The sequence below is a fragment of the Trichosurus vulpecula genome, chromosome 8 (genome assembly GCF_011100635.1).
Source record: "Trichosurus vulpecula isolate mTriVul1 chromosome 8, mTriVul1.pri, whole genome shotgun sequence".
Lineage (NCBI taxonomy): Eukaryota > Metazoa > Chordata > Mammalia > Diprotodontia > Phalangeridae > Trichosurus > Trichosurus vulpecula.
In genome coordinates, this window is record NC_050580.1 from 6,357,218 (window position 1) to 6,383,461 (window position 26,244).

Here is a 26,244-nt window from a genome sequence, read left to right on the forward strand (position 1 = left end):
TGACAATGGTAGGAAACAGCCTGGGCTCAGTCTTGGTGATGCCTGTGAAGTCAAATTTGCCTCCCTCTATCAGAATCTCTAAACTGCTGTGTCCATTATCTGTACTTTGGACATTTATGCACAGATATCTGAGACAAGGGTTTTATTGGGAGCCCTTTTCAGACAACTTGCATAAAGGAGACCTTTAAAACATTCTTAAACAAACACATGACCCCAAACCCCCCAGAACTAAGCGTGAAGGAGTTTCTAACACTTGATTAGCATATAAGGGCTGTGGGTTCATATTGTATGACTATCAGAAGTTGCTTTTGAGCTCTAATTTATCTTTTATGTTTCTTGGTTTGACCTACCTGTGGAGGCAGCTGGTGGTGCAGGAGAGAACTAGGATGGGAGTCAGGAAGATCTGAGCTTCAATCTGACCAGAGACAGTAACTCCACACAAGTCACTTGACCTCTGCCAGCCTCAGTTTCCTCAACAGTAAAATATGAATAATAATAGCATCTATCTCTCAGGGTTGTTGTCAAGAACAAATGACATAATTACCAATCACTTCACATTGCTCCTGGCACACAACAAGTGCTAAATGAATGCTATTATTGTGTTTTGTATGTTATCGTTGGCATGCTAGCTCCTTCAGGTAGACTGTGAACTCCTTGAGAGCAGGCAATGGTTTTTTGGTTGTTTTCCTTTCTATTCCCAGTGTTGGGTACACTGTAGGTGCTAAATAAATGCTTATTGCCTGATTGATTAACAAGTCTCTCTCAATCACCTTAATGGGATTGTAAGGCATTGGCCACCTGAAGAACACAACTGATGGGACACAGGAAACTTTCACTGAGTTCTTGGCTGGTGATTTGTCATATCCTCAGATTTACAAAGACCTTCCAGCTTTGTTTTCCCTTTTGTCTCTTAGAGACTGAAGGGGACTTCCCATTTTGTAGCTTCCATTGACACTGATTCCTTACAGTAGAAGAGATAGAGAGTCTACTGTGAGGTTGAGTTGAGTCAAGCTGAATCAGCAAGAAGTGCAGACTGTTGGTGACATAGAACCTCCAGCTTTAGAGATGATAGGGCCCAGAGCCAACCATCCAACTCCTTTTATAGTATAGACTTCGTCCCGAAAGGACATAACAGTCCCCTAGGCCAGGATTTCAACTGAGCCCAAAGACTTCAAAGTGGAGGCAAGGGCAAGCAGTGGAGCCACATGCTCCTTCCAAAAACATCCAGTGGAGTAGGGAGTGGGATCTAGTAGAGTGACTTCTCCAAAAGAGAGAAAGAGTGCAAAAACATCACAAAATCGAACAATAAGTGGCCTTAGCCACCTTTCCCGCTCATGTATATACTTGATGTTTAATGAACTCCATGGGCATCCACTTTTCCCATTGCCATTGTGTGTCTTTCTAGAAGAATCCATCCAAAGTTTATGGGAAGAAATTTTATTCTTACTTTTGTTTCTGAGCTTCTTCACTAAATATTTTTCACTTGGTTGTCCACTTGACTGTCACCATGTAAATACATTGGTGGGTCTCAGAAGATAGAGTCTTGGAATAGGAACACAGATTGACAGTGTACCTTTAAATTGAGATAGTGATATCTCATGGGATCAAGAGCTTTCTATAGAATTTGACTTTGTGGATTTCTGGATTCCCCTCCCCCTTTACTTTTTCAGTTCAAAGACTTTTTAAAAAAGTTTTTATGGGTATTTTCCATTTCTTAAATCACCATAATATCCCATGCATCCTTTCCCTTACCCCTCTCAGAATGTCATCCTCTACAACAAATAGTATTTTTTTTTTGAGAGAAAAAAGTCAGCACAACTGATTGACATGTTGAAAAAGGGAAACATGCAATGTGAAACACCTAGGAACCTCCCACCTCAAGAAAAGGGCAGGTTGGAGGAGAGGTCTTATTGTGTCTCTTCATTTTGAGTCCCACTTGACCTTTATTATTTTTATGTTTAATTTTGATATTCTTGATATGTCCTTTCCATCTACAATGTTATAATTCCTGTGTATATTATTTTCATGACTCTGCTTACCTCAGTCTATATTAGATCATAGAGATCTTTCCATACTTCTCTGTATTTGTCATGCACATAATTTCTTTCTGAAGCACAATATATTCTACTCCAGCCTTTTACTTTTACTCTGTCTGTATTGCCCTGTTTCAATTGTGTTTCTTGTAAACAACATATTGTAGGATTATGGTTTTTAATCCATTCTGCTATCCACTTCCATTTTATGGGAGAGTTCATCCCACTCACATTCACAGTTATGATTGCGAGCTGTGTCTTTTTCTCCATCCTATTTCCTCCAGCCCTGTTTGTGCTTTTATTTTTCCCTTCTCCCTTTCATTCTTCAGAAGAGTTTTGCTTTTGACCACTGCCTTCCTCCATTTACCCTTCCTCTTGATTCCCCTCCCTTATCTTATGCTTTTCACCTTGCTACTTCTTCCCTCCCTTCTGACCACCCCCTCCCTTTTTGCCCCTTTCCCTTCCTACTGTCTGTAGGACAAGTTTGATTTCTACACTTAGAGTATGTTATTCTGTCCTTGAATCCAATCCGATGAGAGTAAAGCTCATATACTACTCTTCTACCTCCCTTCTTTCCCTCTACTATGTTTTTGTGCCTCTTCACGTGATGTAATTTACCCTTTTCTACTACCTCCTTACCTCTTCTCTCAGAACCCTCACTTTACATCTCTTAATTATGTTTATCATTATAAACATATCATTATAAAATACTGACACCCACAGTCTATGTGCATCCCTTTCAACTGTCATAATAACTGTACTGTTCTCAAGATTTACACACACACATATAATTTATATAACATATACAAAACAATATAATCCTATATAAGAATGTAAATAATTTTCCCTTATTAACAAGGTTTATGGGTTTTTTCCCCCATTTACCTTTTTATGTCTCTCTTGAGTTTTGTATTTGAAGATCAAATTTTCCATTGAGTTCTGGCCTTTTCATCAGGAAGGTCTAGAATTCCCTTATTTCATTGAATGTCCACCTCCTTGCTTGAGAAATTATGCTCAGTTTTGCTGGGTAGTTGATCCTTGGTTGTAGTCCAAGCTCTTTTGCCTTTTGGAATATCATATTCCAATTTCTCCTGTCATTTAATGTAGAAACTGAAAGATCTTGTGTGATACTGACTGTAGTTCCACAATATTTGAATTGTTTCTTTTTGGCTGCTTGCAGTACTTTTTCCTTGATTTGATAATTCTGAAATTTGGCTACAATATTTGTTGGAGTTTTCAATTTGGGATTTTTTGGGGGTGATGATCAGTGGATTCTTTTGGTGACTAATTTCCCCTCTTGTTCTAGGACCTCAGGGAAGTTATCCTTGGTAACTTCTTGGAAGATACTGTCCAGCCTCTTTTTTTTCATCCTGGTTTTCTGGTAGACCAATAATTCTTAGATTGTCTCCTCTGGATCTATTTTCCAGGTCAGTTGTTTTTCCAATCAGATATTTCATGTTTTCTTCTTTTTTCTATTCTTTACATTTTCTTTGACTATTTCTTTTTTTTTAAAAAATGCAACCTTTTTTTAGTATGAGGATTCAGATAATGAAAATGTAACAAGGGATGACAGTATTAGATGTTATAGTTGTGAATCTTCAGTCAGGAAAAAGAGGATACCGTGGACACAAAGTAGGAAGGAACAGTGCAAATGAAGAATTGTCAAAGCATCAGTGTGTGTGAGTTCATGGGTCCGTGGTAAGGTACTTCCATGGCACTGTGTTCTCACAGTGTTCATCCTACATATCCATCCTCCTCTTCTCTATACTTTTCTGGCTTCATCTCCTCCTTCATTTTTTTTTGCAGGAACTGATTGGATTATTTAATTATTTAATATTTTTAGTTTTCAGCATTGATTTTCACAAGAGTTTGAATTACAAATTTTCTCCCCATTTCTACCCTCCCCCCACTCCAAGATGGCATATATTCTTGTTGCCCCATTCCCCAGTCAGCCCTCCCTTCTGTCACCCCACTCCCCCCATCCCCTTTTCCCTTACTTTCTTGTAGGGCAAGATAGATTTCTATGCCCCATTGCCTGTATATGTTATTTCCTAGTTGCATGCAAAAACTTTTTTTGAACATCTGTTTTTAAAACTTTGAGTTCCAAATTCTCTCCCCTCTTCCCTCCCCACCCACCCTCCCTAAGAAGGTAAGCAATTCCACATAGGCCACATGTGTATCATTATGTAAAACCCTTCCACAATACTCATGTTGTGAAAGACTAACTATGTTTTGATACCTCCTATTCTATCCCCCTTTATTCAATTTTCTCCCTTAACTCTGTCCATTTTCAAAAGTGTTTGTTTTAGATTACCTCCTCCCCCTATCTGACCTCCCTTCTATCATCCCCCCTTTTTTATTTCCTTCCTCTTTCTTTCCTGTGGGGTAAGATACCCAATTGAATGTGTATGTTGTTCCCTCCTCAGGTCAGTTATGATGAGAGCAAGATTCATTCATTCCCCATCACCTGCCCCCTCTTCCCTTCCCACAGAACTGCTTTTTCTTGCCACTTTTATGTGAGATAATTTACCCCATTCTATATCTCCCTTTCTTCCTCTCTCAATATATTCCTCTCTCATCCCATAATTTTATTTTTCTAGATATCATCCCTTCATATTCAACTCACCCTTTGCCCTCTCTCTCTCTCTCTCTCTCTCTCTCTCTCTCTCTCTCTCTATATATATATATATATATATATATATATATATATATATATATATCCTTCAGCTACCCTAATACTGAGATCTCATGAATTATACACATCATCTTTCCATGTAGGAATGTAAGCAAAACAGTCAAACTTTAGCAAGTCCCTTATGGTTTCACTTTCCTGTTTACCTTTTCATGCTTCTCTTGATTCTTGTGTTTGAAAGTCAAATTTTCTATTCAGCTCTGATCTTTTCACTGAGAAAGCTTGAAAGTCCTCTATTTTGTTGAAAATCCATGTTTTGCCTTGGAGCATGATACTCAGTTTTGCTGGGTAGGTGATTCTTGGTGTTAATCCTAGCTCCATTGACCACCAGAATATCATATTCCAAGCCCTTTGAACCATTAATGTAGAAGCTGCTAGATATTGTGTTATCCTGATTGTGTTTCCACAATACTCAAATTGTTTCTTTCTGGCTGCTTGCTCCTTGAACTGGGAGCTCTGGAATTTGGAAACAATATTCCTAGGAGTTTTCTTTTTGGGATCTATTTGAGGAGGTGATCGGTGGATTCTTTCAATTTCTCTTTTACCCTCTGGCTCTAGAATATCAGGGCAGTTTTCCTTGATAATTCCTTGAAAGATGATCTCTAGGCTCTTTTTTGATCATGGCTTTCAGATAGTCCAACAATTTTTAAGTTGTCTCTCTTGGTTCTATTTTCCAGGTCAGTGGTTTTTCCAATGAGATATTTCACATTGTTTTCCACTTTTGCATTCCTTTGGTTCTATTTTATAATATCTTGATTTCTCATCAAGTCACTAGCTTCCACTTGCTCCAATCTAATTTTTAAAGTAGTATTTTCTTCTGTGGTGTTTTGGACCTCCTTTTTCATTTGGCTAATTCTGCCTTTCAAGGCATTCTTCTCCTCATTGGCTTTTTGGAGCTCTTTTGCCATTTGAGTTAGCCTGTTTTTAAGGTGTTATTTTCTTGAGTATTTTTTGCATCTCCTTTAGCCAGTCCTTGAGTTGTTTTTCATGGTTTTTTCACATCACTCTCATTTCTCTTCCCAACTTGTCCTCTACTTCTCTAACTTGCTTTTCCAAATCCTTTTTGAGTTCTTCCACGGCCTGAGACCACTTCATATTTTTCTTCGAGGGTTTTGATGTAGGCTCTTTGAATTTGTTGACTTCTTCTGGTTGTATGTTTTGGTCTTCTTTATCACCAAAGAAAAATTACAAAGTCTGAGTCTGTTTTCACTGCCTGGCCATGTTCCCAGTCAACTTAATTGACCCTTGAGTTTTTCATTGGGGTATGACTGCTTGTAGAGTATAGAGTACTTTGTCCCAAACTTGAAGGGCTGTGCTGTTGTTTTCAGAGCTACACAGCAAGCCCTGCCACACCAGTGCTACTCCTCCCCCAAGAACCGCCAACAGGCACCAGACTCAGATCTAAGCTGGTGTAAAGGCAATCAGTGAATGGGAAGATCTTCCCCACCCATTTGAGTGGACTTTGGGGCAGGGCTCTCAGGGTCCTGGGGAGAGTGGCTAGAACTGGAGCCAATGGTAGGTGCCTGAGTTCTAGTTTGCATGATGACATGAAGCCTGTGGTGGGAGGAGCTTGCTGAACCATTGGAGCAGAGCTAAGAAGCAGTTGGTGAGGCAGTTGGTGAGAGCAGTTAAGAGCTGAAGGAAAGAGAAAGCAGTCAGCTAGCTGGAACACAGCTTGGAGATTGCAGCAGAACGGGCAGAAGTGGTGGCAACGGCGGCAGGTGCTACAAAAAAGCAGGACTGATCCTCATGGAGACCAGAGAGTGCTGAGCAGGGGCTTCAGGCCAGTGGGTGGTCTTCTTGCTGGAGGGCCCTGGCGTTGGTGGGGTTGGGGGCGGGGAAGTATGGCTTGGCTTGCTGCCATAATGTTTTTCTGTTGCCTCCTGGTCACTAGTGTGAGATGGGTTTACTGGTTTTGGAAGGTTCTTGCCAGGATGTTGAACTGGGGACACTGGTCCATGAGTTTCAATAAATGCTTTAATTCCACTGCTGTCTACTTAGAGAATTCCTTATATCCTTCAATTCCGGACCATTCAGGCATATTCATGGTTATCTTTGAAGTCACTCCCACTCATATGCACCACTTAATTCCTCCCACCAGGTGGGCCTGGGTCCAGAAGCAACTGTAGCTGTACTTCTGCAGCTGCACTTCCTCCACTTCCCCCCAGGTAGTGTCCAAACCATGAACTCCTTTCACTCGGTCCCCCACAGTTTTTCCCACTAACCATCTCTGTTGTCTTTGGTGTTTGTGGGTTGAGAAGTCTGGTAACTGTCACTGCTCACTGTTTCAGGGTGCTAGGGCCTGTTCTGCCTGGGTCCTGATCTGGTTGGTCTGCATGGCCCATGCTGAGCTCTGCTCTGCTCCGCTCCCCAGCCCCGTGCAATAGGTAGACCTTACCCAGAGACTGTCCAGGCTGTCCTGGGCTGGAGCCCTGCTTCCCTCGCTGTTTTGTGGGTTCTGCAGTTCTAGAATTTGTTCAGAGCCATGTTTTATAGGTGTTTGGAGGGACTTAGGTGGGCTCTCATGCAAGTCCCTGCTTTCCAGCCACCATCTTGGCTCCAGCCTCTTTGGCTATTTCTTGATGCCTCATAGAGTTACTACTTTCCACTTGCTCAATTCTAATTTTTAATGAGTTGCTGTCTTCATTTTGCTTTTGAGTCTCCTTTTCCAATTGGTTGATTTTACCTTTCAGGCTGTCATTTTCCTAATTAGACACTGTTTTCATATGACCATCTTGGCTCTGTCCCCCTATTCCTTTTTAAAATACAAGAAAGTTATCATTTACATTTCTCCCCTCCCCCTTTGTGATTGCTTCTGCTGCTTGTTTGGTTAAGAATAGATCTCTTCCCTATATGAGCAGTATATGATTTATTTCTCTTCTTTTTTAAAAAGTATGAATTAGGAAAAAGCTAACCAACATGAAGAAGCACTTGAAAAAACCAAGCACAATGAATGATTCTTTAATATTGAGGTCACATTTCCACTTAGAATGTGTTGTGGTGTGTGGTATAAGCTCTTGGTCTAAGTCTTACTTCTGGCAAACTGATTTCTAGTTTTCTGAGAAGTTTTTGACACATAAGACAGGTTTTCCCTAGATAACTAATGTTTTCCCCTTTACCAAACATTGGGTTATTGAGTTCTACTGTTTCTGGATCACCCTTGTCTAGTCTGTTGCATTGATCTATCCTCCTTTTCTTTAACCAACACCAGAGAGATTTGAAGTGGCTCATTTATAGCATACTTTGAGGTCTGGAAGGTCTATTAGCCCTTCACCCTTCCTTCTTTTCATCATTTCCCTTGATATTCTAGATCTTGTGTCTTTCCAAAGGAATTTCGCTGTTATTTTATCGAGCCCTGTAAAGTATCCTCTTGGTAATTTGGCTGGTGTAGCATTAAAATTGTAAATTAATTTTTATAATAGTGGCATTTTTATTATATTGTCATGGCCTAGCTTTGAGCACTGAATATTCCTTAAACTGTTTAGATTATTCTTTTTATTTTGGGAACACTTTGTAACTGAATTTACAGAAGTCTTTTGTGTGATTTGGAAGGTCTATCCCCACATATGTTGTGCATTTGTAGTTATTATAATAGTGTTTCCTTTTCTGTTAATGCTTCTTGTGTTTTATTATTGTTATTTAGAAATACCATTCCTTTTTGAGGATTTATTTTGTAATCTACAATTTTGCTGAAACTATTAACTTTCTCAATTAGTATTTTTCCTGATTCCTTGGAGTTTTCAAAGTAAAGCATAATATCACCAGCAAATGGATAATTTTTATGTCCTTTTTGCTTTGGTTCACTCCCATATTTATTGGAAAACAATTCTAGTGTGTGCTCGTTGCACATAATGTTTGCTTTTTGTTTTAGGTAGATTTTTAAAATGATATTATAAAAAGGTTTTCTTTTTAGCATCAAATAGTATTGTATTTTGTCAAAATATTTTTCTGCATCTATTGAGATGATCATGTGGGTTTAATCTTTAATTACATTTAATTTTTATTACAATTAATTATGTTGATTGTTTTCCTTATCTTGAACCATCCTTGCATCCCTGGTATAAATCTCACTTGATCATAATGGATGATATCTTGGATAAAATGCTGTAGTCTGTTTGATAGGACTTTGTTTAAATTTTTTGACTCAATCTCATCAATGATATTGGTTTATAATTTTCTTTCATGTTTTGTCTTTTCCTGGTTTTGGTATTAGCTCTATATTTGTTTCATAGAAGGATTCTGGTAAGGTACTTTCTTTCTCAATTTAAAAAAAAAAGATTCTCAGGGATGAGTACTAACTGTTCTTTAAAAGTTTGATAGAGTCTTCTGTGAATTCAGCAGGTCCAGGGATTTATTTTTCCTGTGGTAGTTCCATTACAGCTAGATTGATTTCTTTTTCTGAGATTGGGTTAGCTAAGATTTCTATCTATTATTCTGATAGCCTGAGTGAGTATTTTACTTTTGGAAGGTGTTCCTCTATTTTTTGTGTTTTTAGTTTTGTTAGCATATAACTGTGAATAATATGCTCTGATGATTTTTTTTAAATTTCTCCTGACTGCTGTGATTTCACTTTGATCCTTTGATATTTTATCACTTAAATTTTCTGCCCTCTTCTTTTTAACCTGATTAATTAAAGTTTTGTCAATTCTATTAGTCCTTTCAAAATATCCACATTTAGTCTTATAATTATTTCTATGTATTTTTTATTTCCAATTTATCTATTTCTCCTTTTGTGTGTGTTTTGTTTTTTCTCATTTTTTAAATTTTAAAAATGCATATTCAGTTCATTAATCTTCTCTTTTTTAATTTTGTTAATGTATGATTGTGAGGACATGCTTTCTCCCAGAGGACTACTTTAGCTTCATCTTAGAGATCTGCTATGCTGGTTATTCATTATCATTTTCTTTTATATAGTTATTTTTGTTTATATGGTTTGTTCTTTGGTCCACTCATTATTTAACATTTTATTGTTAAATTTTCACTTCTGTATCTTTTATTTATGGTCCCTAAACCAATTTATGCTATTATTGCATTTTGAAGGATATAGTGAGCATTTCTGCTTTTTCACATTTCTTTGCAATATCTATGTGCCCTACTACACAGTCAATTTTCATAAAAGTTCCATGTAGTGCAGAGAAATATGTACATTATTTTGCTATCCCTTTTAGAATATATCATAAGTCTAAAAGTTTCACCAGAAATTTGTTCAGTTCTATATTTTCCCTTTTGTCTATTTTTCTATTAGACATCCAAAACTGATAGCAAGGGATATTGAAGTATCTTATCCCATTATATTGCTGAATATGTCTTATTGATGATCAGATGATGTTTTCTTTATGGATTTGAATACTAAGGCATTTGGCAAGTATAAGTTTATTACCCATATTGTTTTGTGGTTTATTGTTCCAAAGCAGAGCATAGTTTCCTTGTTTCTTCTTTTTTTAATGCTTATTTTGCTTTGTCTGATAGCATAATGTCTATTTCTACTTGTTTGGATTCATTTGATGCATAGAAATTTTTTCCCCACTGCTTAGTTTGATTTTGAATATGTTTGTTTTATAAATTTGTTTCTTGTAAGCAACATATTGTAGAATTTAGTTTTCTCATCCAATCTGTAGCTTTTCCATTTTATTGGATTATTTGATCCATTCACATATAAAGGGTGAGTTAGAATTATATTTTCCTCTATCTTTCTCTTCAGTTTTTTAAAAGTTATTATTTTTCCTCTTTTTCTATAAGCAGAGGATTATCTTCCTTCAATTATTTTACTTTAATCTTTTTTTTTTAAGTGGCCCTGTTCCCACTTGCTCTCTTCCCATTCTCCACTCCAGGTTCCCTTCTCTTTGTTACTCTTTTTGTTTTTGGATTTTGCTGATATGTTTCTCTCTCCTGCTTTTATTTGGTCATATTTCTTCCCTATCTTTTCCTCTCTCTGTCAAGTAGATTCTCCCTTCCTCTTCTCCCTTTCAGCTAGCCTTGTTCATCAGTTTTTTTGTACTCCTTTCCACAGATGCTTTATCTCACCCTCTTTGTTATTCATCTTCTCCTTCTATTTGCTCTAGACCCTTATTCTCTGACCCCTCTAATCATTTGCCATCTCTCTTTTCTCTATATTCTTTGTACAATCAAGGCTTCCAAGGTATCCATTCTAGGCTCTGCCCTTTAGGTACTTTCTTCTACTACCTTGCAGGGCTTACTTACACCATGGATTCCCCTTTTACACCATGCCTCACTCAAAGAACAATGTCTATTATTGCAGGTGTTAAAGAGAACACGGCCCCATAATAGGGCACCTTCCCCTTACCTCCATTGATTTATATTCTCTAGTGGGCCCTTTTTTGACATTTGCCTGGAAATTCCCCTTTGTCCATTCTTTGCCACTTTTTCTAGGTGCCAATTGCCCCCAAGGGCTTCATCTCCACCCCCTCCCAGGAAAGGTACTTTCTTCAGGCACAAAACTCCTGGGTCTCAATGAGTATAAAGTGCTCCCTTCACCCAAAGGAGCATTCATCAATGGAACACCCTCCCACTTCCAAAATAAGGCCTTCTTCCTTTCCTCCTCTTTTCAATACCTCCCCCATTTCCCTCCCATCCCTTACAGGCTTTTCTCTTTCTGAAACTATAAAAGTAACCTTCCCCTCACTGCTAGCTTTTAATTTGACCCCAGCACATCATACCCTCTTCTTTTTCCTCTTGCTTCCCTCCTCACCCCTTTCGTGTCCCTCCCCATATTGTAGTGTAGTCACACAAAAGGAGCATTTACATGTGCTGAAGGTGTCACCAGATTCTGTCCCTAGTTCCCTCTGTCTAACCCTTCACTATCACCTCTCTCAGTTTTCCACCTTCACCAGTCTCTTCGTGTGCCTTTAGAAAGAAGTTTCTTACCAGTCTTCCTGTTGTGACTTTGTTACTATTGCTGTCTACATTGATTCATCCCTCTTGCAATTCTGCTGTTTGCGATGTTTGAGAAGCAAATAATCTTCTCGGTTCTGGTTTTCTTTCTAAAAATGTTTTAAACTCTTTTTTATTATTGAGCATCTATCTTTTGTCCTGTATGGTTATGCTCAAATTTACAGGATAGGTAACCCCGGGTTGCATCCTGAGCTCAGTGCTTTTTGGAGCACATTATTCCATTCCCTGCTTCTTCTAGTGAGCCCAAAATTGTCTTGCATTAGTCAAATAATCTTTCCTTTGTATTTGAAGGTCTTTCTCCTGGTGATGTGCAGAAATTGTTTCTAAATTGAATTGTTAACTTTAACCATTATGTGTCTTGGAGTTTGCAGTCTTGTTTTTTGTTTTTTTCTTCTGGAGGCAATTTGCAAATTATTTCCATTGGAATTTATGTTCTATGTTCTGAAGTTCTAGTGGTTCTCTTCTATCATTTCTTTCATTGTGGTGTCAAGAGTTTTTGTACCGTTTTGTTTTTCTGGGAGACCTATGATCCTTAGGTTGTCTTTCCACATCCTGTCTTTAAAATCTTCATGTTTTGCTTGCATATGAGCATATTTTATTTTAATGTTATTGTTTTTTGCTTCTCTTCTAGATTGTCTTTCTTTCCTGAATATTTGCATTTCCTATCTATTGTCCCCTTTCTTTTTTAAAATTTATTTTTTAATTTATTTACTTTTTGTTTTCAACATTCATTTCCACAAAATTTTGAGTTCCAAATTCTCTCCCCATGTCTCCCTTCCCCCACCCCAAGACAGTGTGCATTCTGATTACCCCTTCCCCCAATCTGCCCTCCCTTCTATCACCCTCCCTCCTTCTATTATATTTCCCTGTAGGGCAAGATATATTTCTATACCCTATTGTCTGTGTATCATATTTCCAAGTTGCATGTAAATACAATTTTTAACATTTGTTTTTAAAACTTTGAGTTCCACATTCTCTCCCTTCCTCCCTCCCCACCCACCCTCATTAAGAAGGAAAACAATTTGATGTAGGTTATACATGTGTAGTCACACAAAACACTTCCATAATAGTCATTTTCTGAAAGACTAACTATATTTCCTTCCACCCTATCCTGTCCTCCTATTCTCTCCTTTGACCGTGTCCCATCTCAAAAATGTTTGCTTCTGATTAACCTTCCCCCATTTGCCTTCTTTTCTATCATTGCCCCCCCCCATCTCCTTCCCCCTACTTTCCTGTAGGGTAAGCTAGATTTCCATACCCAATTGAGCGTTATTCTTTTCTTCAACCAAATCTGATGGGAGTAAATTCACTCATTCCCTCTCACTTCCTCTTTCTTCCCCTCACTGTAAAAGCTTTTGCTTGCCTCTTTTATGTGAGATGATTTGCCCTATTCTACTTCTCCCTTTCTCCTTCTCCCAGTATATTCCTCTCTCACCCCTTAATTTTATTTTTTAGATATCATCCCTTCATATTCAACTCACTTTGTGCCCTCTGTGTGTGTGTGTGTCTGTGTGTGTGTATACACATATATATGTACATACACATGTACACACACACACACACATATATATATATATATATACGTATATATATATATGTATATATATGTACATACTACACACGCACATATTCCTTCAAACTACCCTAATAGTGAGAAAGGTCTCATGAATTATAAATATCATCTTTCCGTGTAGAAATGTAAATAGTTCAACTTTATTAAGTCCCTTATGATTTGCCTTTCCTGTTTACCTTTTCTTGCTTTTCTTGAGTCTTGTACTTGAAAGTCAAATTTTCTACTAAGCTCTGGTCTTTTCATCAAGAATGCTTGAAAGTCCTCTATTTCATTGAATATTGATTTTTTCCCTTGAAGTATTATATTCAGTTTTTCTGAGTAGGTGATTCTTGGTTTTAAGCCTAGCTCCTTTGACCTCTGGAATATCATATTCCATGCCCTCTGATCCCTTAATGTAGAAGCTGATAAATCTTGTGTTATCCTAATTGTGTTCCCACACTACTTGAATTATTTCTTTCTGGCTGCTTTCAATATATTTCTCCTTGACCTGGTAACTCTTGAATTTGGCTACAGTATTCCTAGGAGTTTTTCTTTTGGAATCTCTTTCAATAGCTGATTGGTGGGTTCTTTCAAAGGTCTATTACACTGAGCTGGGAGAAGAGTACAGTCCAGTGTGGGCAACACCACCAGAGACTGGGACCCAGCAACACCCTAAGTAGGCCTCAGGTGACTGAATCACTGGCAGCAGTGACAGTTTCTAGACTTCTCAACCTGCAAACACAAAAGACAACATAGAAGGTGAGTGGGAAAGGTCTGTCTAGACTCAAGTGAGATAGGAGCATGGTCCAGCATCAGCCCCAGCCCCAGGGTGGTGATGGTGGCAGCAGCAGCAGCAGTGTCAGTGGCAGCAGCTGCTTCTGGAGCTCTTGGCTCACAGATGGTGAGGTGGGGATCGAGCGATCTGATCAGAGGGAGATTGCAGTGATCTTTTTGCTTGTGCTGAGGCAAGATTTTCTTGCTTTGCCCTTGTTTGGATCTGGGTCACAGTTCTGGGTGGCAGTCTTGGGGTGAGAAGGAGTGCTGGCATGGCAGTCCTTGTGGTGGTGATAGAGAGGGAATCCTCCTTACAATTCTAAGACAAAAAAGAGTGCTTGTGGTCGCTCACAGACCAGAGCACACACCAGGAGAGCAGTAAACACCTCTCTTTTGATCACACAACCTTGGAAGAGTTAAAAATGTACACATTCCTAAAAATATCTCTGAAAACAGCTGCACAAAACCCCTGAAGCTTGGGACACTGCACTCTCCTCTCTGGAAGCAGAGTGCTACTTTAACAAAGTGCTAAAAAGTCAAGTAATTGGCTGGGAAAATTAGCAAACAGTGGAAACAAAATCAGACCATAGAGTCTTACTTTGGTCACAAGGAAGATCAAAACATACACTCAGAAGAAAACAAAGTAAAAGCTCCTACATCCAAAGCCTCCAAGAAAAAGAAAATATGAATTGGTCTCAGGCCATAAAAGAGCTCAAAAAGGATTTTGAAAATAAAGTAAAAGAAGTAGAGGAAAGCATGGGCAAAGAAATGAGAGTGATGCAAGAAAATCATCAAAGACAAGTCAACAGCTTGCTAAAGGAGACCCAAAAAATGGTGAAGAAAATAACACCTTAAAAAATAGACTAACCCAAATGTCAAAAGAGGTCCAAAAAGCCAATGAGGAGAAGAATGCCTTAAAAAGCAGAATTGGCCAAATGGAAAAGGAGGTCCAAAACCTCACTGAAGGAAATAATTACTTAAAAATTAGAATGGAGGAAATGGAAGCTTATGACTTTATGAGAAATCAAGAAATTATAAAACACAACCAAAATAATGAAAAAATAGAAGACAATGTGAAATATCTCATTGGAAAAACAACTGACCTGGAAAATAGGTCCAGGAAAGAGAATCTAAAAATTATTGGACTACTTGAAAGTCACGATTAAAAAAAGAGCCTAGACATTATCTTTCAAGGAATTATCATGGAAAACTGTCCTGATATTCTAGAACCAGACAGGAAAATTAAAATTCCATGTTCTCCTCAAACTCCACATGGTCCTCGTCTTATCAATTATTTGATCATTTTCTTTCATTTTGCTGTATTTATTCCTAGATGCCTGAATTTGCTTACTAGATCTGGATGCCATATTTCCTTCTATTTCTGTATTTCTGTTAAGTTTTCTGCTTATGTTCAAGGATTTTGAGATTTCTTTATCCTGAAATCTTTAGTACTTTCAGTCTTTTCTCCCCTAATTTTCTTTATTACTCACTTCTTGACTCCCTCTTCTCAGACTGGTTTTTCCTTAGGGGCTGGATCTCAAGACTTTTCCATATTGGACAATTCATGGTTCACCAGTCTAGGTCTGTATCCCAACTGACTTTAGGGTGGTAAGAAATGGCTGCAACTAGATGTTATGCTATTTCCCACAGAAATCCACCAAGCCTGTGGGAAAAATGTCTTGTCTGGAGGACTTGTCCAATTTCCCTTGTTTCTCAGTTCTTTGGTCTAACACTAGCAGTTCAGAAACTGCTTTCCCTGGAGCCAGTAGTTCAGAGACTTCTGGCACTGGTAATTGAGAGCTTGCTTTTCCTAGCATTTATAGTTCCAAGCTTTGCAGCACTCAAGCTTCTGGGTTGCACCCCTCAGCATACTTTTGCTCTGGAAGGGCTGTGGCCACGCTGTCCATCAAGGCCATCATGATTTTCATCTCTTCCATATGTTCACTATATTTTGAAAGTTTTTGTTTCATGTAGTTTGGATATTATGAGCTTTAGACACGGTAGCATCTTTTAAAATACTGTTCTTGGATTTTTGTGAATATGTATTATTTTTGGTTATTGCAGGTGACATATAGTTTGTGGTAAGCCTTTAGTCCCAATGCAGTTTGTTGGTTGAGTCCCCAAAGATGTTTTCAGGTTTATGTTGACAGCATGGGAATACATGTTCTATCCATGAAAAACAGCAAGCTTCTGACATGTTACTCAAGCCCCTGGGGTATTTATTTTCTTTTTTTTATTAATTTTTTATTAAGATTTTTGATTTTAGTTTATAACACTCAGTTCCACATGATCCTGAGTTCAGATTTCCTTCCCCCCTACCCCTCCCCACCCAAGACAGTATGAAGTCCGATATATCTTCCACGTATAACTTCTCATTGAACTTATTTACACAATAGTCAAGGTGGAAAGAAGAATTGTGTCCAATGGAATGAATCATGAGAAAGAAGAGACCAAACAACAACAACAAAAAAAAACAAAAACAAAAGAGAGAAAAAAAACAGGGAAAAAGGCGAGCATGAAGTCTGCATCCGGTCTCCATGGTTCTCTCTGTGGATGGAGATAGCTCTCTCCACTGTGAGTCCTTTGGAGTCATCTTTGAACCTTGTGTTGCTGAGAAGAGCCGAGTCTATCAAGGTCAGTCATCACAGAATCCATGTATCTGTGATTGTGTGTAATGTTCTCCTGGCTCTGCTCCGCTCACACAGCATTATGTCGTGTAGGTTTTGTCCATGTTATTATGAAGTCCGTATCATCCCCATTTCTTATCGCACAATAGTATTCCATTACCTTCATATACCACAGTTTATTCAGCCATTCCCCAATTGATGGGCATCCCCTTCATTTCCAGTTGTTTGCTATTACAAAAAGAGCCACTATAAATGTTGTTGTACATATGGGTCCTTTTCCCACTTGTGTGATCTCTTTGGGATACAAACCTAGAAGGGTTGTTGCTGGGTCAAAGGCTATACACATTTCTATAGCCCTTTGGGCATAGTTCCAAATTGCTCTCCAGAATGGCTGGATCAGTTCACAACTCCACCAGCAGTGTAACAGTGTTCCAATTTTCCCACATCCTCTCCAGCATTTATCATTTTCCTGTTTTGTCATGTTAGCCAATCTGGCAGGAGAGATGTGGTGCCCAAGAGTTGTTTTGATTTGCATTTCTCTAATCAGTAGTGATTTAGGACATTTTTTCATATGCCTATAGATATTTTTAATTTCTTTCTCTGAAAACTGCCTGTTCATATCCTTTGACCATTTATAAATTGGGGAATAGCTTATGAATTTGGCTCAGTTCCCTGTATATTTTAGAGATGAGGCCTGTATCAGAGACACTAGTTGTAAAGATTTTCTCCCAGTTTTCTGCTTCCCTCCTAATCTTGTTTGCATTTGCTTTTTTTATACAAAAACTTTTCAATTTAACATAATCAAAATTATCCTTTTCACATTTTGTAATGCTCTCTATGTCTTGTTGGGTCATGAATTCTTTTCTTTTCCATAAATCTGATAGGTAAACTATTCCTGGGTCTCCCAAATTACTTATAGTATCAGTCTTTATTCCTAAATCATGAACCCATTTTGACTTTATTTTGGTATATGGTGTAAGATATTGGTCTATGCCCAGTTTCTGCCCTACTATTTTCCAATTTTTCCAGCAGTTTTTGTGAAATAGTGAATTCTTAGCCCAGAAGCTGAATTCTTTTGGTTTATCAAAGAGTAGATTTCTATAGTCGTTGACTACTGTGTCTTGTGTACCTATCCTATTCCACTGATCCACATCTCCGTTTCTTAGTCAGTACCAGGTAGTTTTGATGACTGCTGCTTTATGGTACAGTTTAATATCTGGTATGACTGGGCTACCTTCCCTAGCATTTCTTTTCATTAATTCCCTAGATATTCTAGACCTCTTGTTCTTCCAGATGAATTTTGTTATTATTTTATCCAGCTCTGTAAAATAATTTTTTTGGTAGTTTTATGGGGATGGAGCTGAATAAATAAATTAATTTAGGAAAAAAATTGTCATTTTTATTATATTAGCTTGGCCTAACCATGAACAACTGATATTTTTCCATTTATTTAGATTTGAATTTACTTGTATGAAAAGTGTTTCATAATTATCTTCATATAGGCCCTGGGTTTATCTTGGCAGATAGACTCCCAAATATTTTATGGTGTCTACAGTAACTTTGAATGGGATTTCTCTATCTCTTGCTGTTGGGCTTGGTTAGTAACGTATGGGAATGCCAAGGATTTGTGTGGGTTTATTTTATATCCTTCAACTTTGCTAAGGTTGTTTATTATTTCAAGTAGTTTTTTACTTGATTCTCTAGGATTCTCTAAGTAAATAATCATATGATCTGCAAAAGGTGATAATTTAGTTTCTTCTTTGCCTATTCTAATTCCTTCAATTTCTTTTTCTTCTCTTATTGCTACGGCTAAAGTTTCTAGTACCAAATTGAATAATAGGGGTTATAATGGACATCCTTGTTTCACCCTTGATCTTATTGGGAATGCATCTAGCTTATCCCCATTACAAATAATGCTTGTTCATGGTTTTAGGTAGATGCTATTTATAATTTTAAAGAAGGCTTCATTTATTTCTATGCTTTCTACTGTTTTTAATAGGAATGGATGTCGTATTTTGTGAAAGGCTTTTTCTGCATCTATTGAGATGATCATATGGTTTCTCCTAGTTTTCTTATTGATATGATCAATTATGCTGATAGTTTTCCTAATATTGAACCAGCCTTGCATTCCTGGAATAAATTCTACCTGGTTGTAGTGTATTATTCTCAGGACAAGTTGCTGCAGTCTTTTTGCTAATATTTTATTTAAAATTTTTGCATCAATATTCATTAGGGAAATTGGTCTATAATTTTGTTTCTCTGTTTTGACTCTTCCTGCTTTAGGTATTGGTACCATATTTGTGTCATAAAAAGAATTTGGTGAGACTCCTTCTTCACTTGTTTTCCCAAATAGTCTACAAAGTGTAGGAATTAATTGTTCTTTAAATGTTTGATAAAATTCACATGTAAAGCCCTCTGGGCCTTGAGATTTTTTTCCTAGGGAGTTCATTCATGGCTTGCTCAATTTTTTGTTCTGAGATGTGGTTATTAAGGTATTTTACTTCCTATTCTGTTAACCTGGGCAAGTTATGTTTTTGTAGATATTAATCTTATCCCTAAGGTTGTCAAATTTGTTGGCATTCAATTAGGCAAAATAATTCCTAATTATTGTTTTAATTGCCTGTTCATTGGAAGTTAATTCACCCTTTTCATTTTTGATACTGGTGATTTGATTTTCTTCTTTCTTTTTTTAAATCCAATTGACCAAATATTTATCAATTTTATTTTTTTTTCATAAAACCAGCTCTTGGTTTTATTTATTAATTTAATAGTTTTATTTATTTCAATTTTATTAATCTCTCCTTTGATTTTCAGTATTTCTAATTTGGTATTTAATTGGGGATTTTCAATTTGTTCTTTTTCTATCTTTTTCACTTGCACACCCAATTCGTTGATTTATTTTTCCTCTATTTTATTCATGTAAGCAATTAGAGATATAAAACTTCCACACAAGAACTGTTTTGCTGCATCCCTTAAGTTTTGGTATGTTTTATCATTATTGTCATTCTCTTGGATTAAGTTATTAATTGTTTCTCTGATTTGTTCTTTGGCCTACTCATTCTTTAGAATTAGATTATTTAGTTTCCAATTAATTCTTAGCTTATTTTTCCATGGTCCTTTGTTACAAATAATTTTTATTGCATCATGATGTGAAAAGGATGCTTTGACTACTTCTGCCTTTCTGCACTGTATTGTGAAGTTTTTATGCCCTAGTACATGGTCAATTTTTGAGTATCTGCCATGTAGCACTGAGAAAAAGTATATTCCTTTTTATTCCCATTCAGTTTTCTCCAGAGGTCTATCATATCTGCCTTTTCTAAAATTCTGTTCACCTCCTTAACTTCTTTCTTGTTTATTTTGAGGGTAGACTTATGAAGTTCAGAGAGGGGGAGGCTGAGGTCCCCCATTAGTATGGTTTTTCAGTCTATTTCTTCCTGTAACTCCCTTAACTTCTCCTCTAAGAATTTGCCTGCCATACCACTGGTGCATATACGTTAAATAATGATATTGCTTCATTGTTTATGGTGCCTTTTAGCAGGCTGTAATGTCCTTGCTTATCTCTTTTAATTAGATATATCTTTGCTTTCACTTTGTCTGAGATCAGGATTGCTATGCCTGCTTTTTTTTTTTTACTTTAGCTGAAGCATGACATATTGTACTCCAGCCTTTTACCTTTATCCTGTGTGTATCCCCCTGTTTCAAATGTGTTTCTTGTAAACAGCATATGGTAGGATTATGGTTTTTAATCCATTCTGCTATCTGCTTCCTTTTTATGGGAGAGTTCATCCCATTCACATTCACAGTTATGATTTCTATATGTGTCTTTTTCTCCATCCTATTTCCCCCCTGTTTATGCTTTTGTTTCTCCCTTTCTCCTTCCAGTCCTCAACAGTTTTGCTTTTGACTGTCATCTTCCTCAGTTTACCCCCCTTCTTGATTACCCTCCCTTATCTTACTCTTTTCCCCTTGCTACTTCTTCCCTCCCTTCTGACCACCCATCCCTTTTTCCCCTTTCCTCTCCTACTGCCTGTAGGACAGGTTAGATTTCTGTACTTATCAGGGTATGTTATTCCCTTCTTGAACCAAATCTGATGAGAGTAAAGCTCAAATACTGCTCTTCTCCCTCCCTTCTTTCCCTCCACTACAATATGTTTTTGTGCCTCTTCATTTGATGTGATTCACCCTTTTCTACTACCTCCTTACCTCTCCTCCCAGAACCATCCCTTTATATCTCTTAATTATATTTTTATCATTATATCAGTTATTTTATATTGATACCCACAGTGTATGAGTATCCCTTTCAATTGTCATAATAAGTATACAACTCTCAAGATTGACATGTATATATAAATATATATGTATATATGTGTATATATACATGTATATAGTATAAAACACATATAAAACAAAATAATCCTATACCAGGATGTAACTAAATAGTCTTATTGAATAAATAGGGGTTTTTCCCCACTTACCTTTTTATGTCTCTCTTCAGTTTTGTATTTGGAGATCAAATTTTCCATTGAGCTCTGGCCTTTTCATCAGGAAGGTCTGGAATTGCCCTATTTTATTGAATGTCCATCTCCTTGCCTGGAAAATTATGCTCAGTTTTGCTGGGTCATTGATCCTTGGTTGTAGTACAAGCTCCTTTGCCTTTTGGAATATCATATTCCTATTTCTCCTGTCATTTAATGTAGAAGCTGAAAGATCTTGTGTGATCCTGACTGTAGTTACACAATATTTAAATTGTTTCTTTTTGGCTGCTTGCAGTATTTTCTCCTTGACATGGTAGTTCTGGAATTTGGCTATAATATTTCTTGGAGTTTTCAATTTGGGATCTTTTTTAGGGGGTGATTGATGGACTCCTTCGATGATAATTTTACCCTCTGGTTCTAGGACCTCTGGCCAATTTTTCTTAAGGATTTCATGGAAGATACTCTCCAAGGTCTTTTTTTCATCATAGCTTTCAGGTAGACCAATAATAATTAGATTATCTCTCCTGGATCTATTTTCCAGGACGGTTGTTTTTCCAAACAGATATTTCATGTTTTCTTCTATTTTTTTTCATTCTTTAGATTTTGTTTGACCGATTTTTGATGTCTCATAGAGTCATTAGCTTCTACTAGCCCAATTCTAATTTTTAATGTTTTGTTTTCTTCATCTTCTCTATCTCCTTTTCCATTTAGTTGATTTTACTTTTCAATGAGACATTTTCTCCATTTATATTCTGATTTTCCTTAACCAATTCCCCAGTTTTACCTTTTAAAGATTGTTTTCCTCATTGGATTTTTTTCCCATTTTTTTCTTTTACCTCCCTAATTTGGTTTTTAAAGTCCTCCTTGAGTTCTTCTAGGAATGCTTTTTGGTCTGGAGACCAGTTCACTTTCCCTTTTGAAGTTTCAGATGTGGGCATGGTGTCTATGCTGTCCTCTTCTGAACTGGTATTTTGGTCCTCCCTGTCTCCATAATACAAACCAATTGTCTTTGGCTTCTTAGCATGATTTTTCATGGTGTTTTGTTTTTTCCTCCTGGCTTCTAAAATGGATCTCTGTTTCTGAGGGTCATGGGGCTCTGTCCTAAGTTTCTTGTGTTGGCTTTATGTTCTACAGCCTCTGGTTTTGTGAGGTGTGGGAGAGGGGTGATCTGGCTGCTGGGGGGTCTCCTTTTCCCCAGGACTGTCCTACAGAATGGGTGGTCTCAGCTCTTGTCTGTGCTGGTGTCTGCCACTTCCCCTGGCTGTGCAAAGTCCAGTCTGGGTTCCTGGCATTGACGTTTGTAAGCTCACCCCTTGGAGCTCAGTTACTCTTGTTGTTCTGCTGAAGTGAGGGCTGCTGGGACACCTCTCTTCCTGCACTAGTCTCCTGACACCACAGGAAGGGCCCTCTCCCTACTGAAGCCACCCCCTTGTGGCTCCTCTGTTTCTCCTGAGTTATTATTCTTTCGGTTTATTCAAGGGAGGGATAAAAAGCCATTTTACCTGCACATCATGGCTCCCAGAAGTTCAGGAAGGCAAGTTTCAAACCTTTAGACTGTGGAGTTGGAGGCCTCGGGACTAGCTATTCCCATGGCCACAGGCTCTGTACTCTGACAGACACCTGTCCTGTGCTGAGAGGCCTGGGGCTTGATCGCAGCCGTACTTCTGCCCTGGACCTGTTTCTGCTCTGGCGTTTTGGTCATCCAACACTCTCCCAGACCCACATGCTGGCTGGATTCCTCTGCTGTTCCTGGTTGGTTTGGTCTGGTGCTGTTCAGCATGCAGGCACTCCTACCCTGCTCAGTCTACTAGTGGCTTCTAATTCTCTCAAGTCTGCTCAGATTCACTTTTTTAGACATATCTGACAGAATTTGTGAGAAAGCTCTGGTAGTTCCTTCCTTTCACAGCACCATCTTGGCTCTGCCCCCCACCCCCACCCCGGGTATTTCTTGTTAGGCTTTTGGTAAGTACTTAATTTTTATCAGCTTTAGATTACAAACTCCTTAAGCAGTTGTCTTTTGCCTCTTTAAAGAAAAAATGCCTTGCATTTAGCACAGTGCCTGGAATGTAGTAGATGCTTCATAAATGGTTGTTGGATTGAATGTGTTATACATTTTCTTTTCATTTCTTTCATATTCTGCATTGATCACTAAGTTTAATATATAAGTAATCATCTGAATTGCCATCATAAACACATTTCCATAAAGAAATCAATGATGCATATATCTGTTCAACTTTTCTTTGTTACCGTATTGTGGGCTGAATTTATGTAGAGGTCACTCACAGAAGGCTTTTTGGCTCTGCTATTGGAACCTAGCCATTTCAGAGATTCCATGCAGTGGTAGACCATGGGATTTATTAGGAGTGTCTTTCTAATTCGTTCCATTTTACCACCAGATTCAAGCTTGAAGACATCTATTTTCCTTGGTGAATGTTAAGAACTTTAAACTTATAAAAGGAGCCCAGATGACATGTTGATATCATTGTGAAAAGATTCCACAAGATGAAGGCACTAGTTAACATATTATTTTGTGTGTAAAATCGTACAGAGGATTCTGGGAAGTGGGTGGAGTAAGTCAGAAAATTCCAAGCTTTCCAGATTTCTTGCACAAAAAAAGCAATATAGCACCTAGGGGTGACTGGAGAGCAGTAAAAATAAGAGATGGGGCACAACAGTGGTCCTTCTAGGACAACTGAAGAAGATCTGATGTTTGATCTCTGTGAAATGTAAACACCTTTAGGCTAGTTGTGATGAAACTGCAAGTGGTCAGCCCCAGGGCTAGTGGGGTTGGGAGGTAGCCTCAACCCCAGCCAGAGGAATTTTCACCTCCTGTACAGTGTGAGGAGTCAAGCATTTGAGCAGGGGAATATTGAGGGAACCTGTGCTGATAAGGGATGCTAGGCTCAGCTGTGCTGCCATGATCTGGCCCTGGGTGAGAAGGAACCAGCACATGTCTGATGAGTACAGAAGCAGTGAGGCAGGGATGTTTCTGATGATGGGCCCTTGCAGGAGGGCAGAATTCTTGGTTACCATTCCAGGTCAGAGGGGAGAACTGAAGAAAGATCTGAGGCCAGAGGCACTATCTCCTATACCCAAAGACTAGAAGTGATTACAATAATAATCTTCCACAAATAAAAAAAATAAGCTGGCTAAGGAGAAAGAACCCAATCACAGAAAGTTACTATGGGAATAGAGAAGACTGGAATTTCATCTTGAGAGGAGGATATTGAAGTAAAAAAAGCCTCTACTACCCCAAAGAGTAATGTCAAATGGTCACTTGACCAAAAAGAACTCATAGAATATAAAAAAGACTTTAGAAATCAAATGGCAGAGATTGAAGAAAATAAAAAAGAGCAATCCAAGAAAAACAAGAAAATAATGAAAAGGAAATCAACCAAATAGAAAAGGAGATCCAGAATCTTAAGGAAGAAAACAACTCCTTGAAAATTAGAATTGGTCAAGGGGAAGCCAGTGAAGTTAAAAGTGACCAAGAAATAACAAAGTGAAATATAAAGAATGAAAAAATAGAAGAGAGACCGCTGCTGCCTCCTCCTCCTCCTCCTCTCCTCCTCCTCCTCCTCCTCCTCCTCCTCCTCCTCCTCCTCCTCTTCCTCCTCCTCCTCGTCCTCCTCCTCCTCCTTCTCCTCCTCCACCTCCTCCTCCTCCTTTTTCTTCTCCTCCTCTTCCTCACCATCATCACCATCATCTTCCTCCTCCTCCTCCTCCTCCTCCTGCTCCTGCTCCTGCCGCTGCTGCTTCTCCCCCCGTTCCCTTGGAGCGGACCATCCTGGTGCCTCTTTTGTGAAGCGGCGGCTGAGGAGACCGCGGGACTCGCCATGGCCGACGAAAAGCCGAAGGAAGGAGTCAAGACTGAAAACAACGACCACATTAATTTGAAGGTGGCAGGGCAAGATGGTTCAGTGGTGCAATTTAAGATTAAGAGGCACACACCACTTAGTAAACTAATGAAAGCCTATTGTGAACGACAGGGTTTGTCAATGAGGCAGATCAGATTCCGATTTGATGGGCAACCAATCAATGAAACAGACACACCTGAACAGTTGGAAATGGAGGATGAAGATACAATTGATGTATTCCAGCAGCAGACAGGAGGCGCTTACTAAAAAGAATCTACAACTCTTCTCCAGAACTGTGCTCCCAAGAAAAACAATACATTCACAATTAGAAACCAAGATTTGGTTCATCCACATCCTGACTACTGCAGTATAGTTTTCTCTCTTCTTTGATTCCCTTCCCCCGTTCCTTTATTGTACATAAAGTAACTGGTGTATGTGCACAGGCATAATGCGTATTTTTTTTTAACTAAATGGCCGATGGTATGTTTTGATCAACATCAAATGGAGATGGGGAGGGGAAAAAACAAACTGGTTCTGTGAAAATACCCCTTTTCTCCATTAGTGGCATGCTCATTCAACTTTTATCTTTATATTCCAGTAAGTTATTTTGCCCTCACTGTTTAACAACAACAAAAAAAAAACCCACAAAAAAATCCTTGCATACCTTGTTTGATTGGATAATTTCAATGTTTTTCTTTTATCATTGTAAAACCAAGGATGATTTTATAACTTTTTTTGTACGTAGCTGTTACATGTAGGGCAATCTCTGTCTCTCAGTAGGGATAAATTACTATAAAGAAATTGATCCTAGATAGTTTTCCCTTCAAGTCAAACATCTTGTTGTTTAAATAAACTTCTTGTTTAAAATAAAAAAAAAAAAGAAAAAATAGAAGAGAGAGTTAAACATCTCATAAGAAAAGCAACTGATCTGGAGAACAGATCAAGAAGAGAAAACATAAGAATAATTTAACTAGCCGAAAGCTACAATAAAAATAGGAATCTTGATACAATACTATAAGAAATAATTAAAGAAAATTGTCCTGAAGTGACAGAACAAGAGAGGAAAGTTGAAATAGAAAAAAAAAAACACCTATATCCATATGAAAGAGATCCTGTGAAGAAAACCTATGAGAATATTGTAGCTAGATTCCAAAACCTGTAGCTCAAGGAGAAAATCTTACAAGCAACAAGAAAAAAATTCAAATATGGCAAAGCTACAATTAGAATCAAACAAGACCTACCATGACCAAACTAAAAGACTACTGGTTTTGGAACACTATATATTGAAGGGCAAAAGAATTGGGGTTGTGACCAAAAAATAT

At 38.0% G+C, this 26,244-nt stretch overlaps 1 protein-coding gene across 1 annotated transcript; it reads left to right on the plus strand.

Annotated features, from left to right (window-relative positions):
- Nucleotides 1-24,724: 24,724 nt before the first annotated feature.
- Nucleotides 24,725-25,366, plus strand: LOC118828812 (small ubiquitin-related modifier 2-like; the record flags this gene model as incomplete). The annotated part of the gene is made up of 1 exon (XM_036735681.1): nt 24,725-25,366. A coding segment is annotated over one exon (465 nt), but the record flags the coding sequence as incomplete, so codon positions are not given.
- Nucleotides 25,367-26,244: the final 878 nt, after the last annotated feature.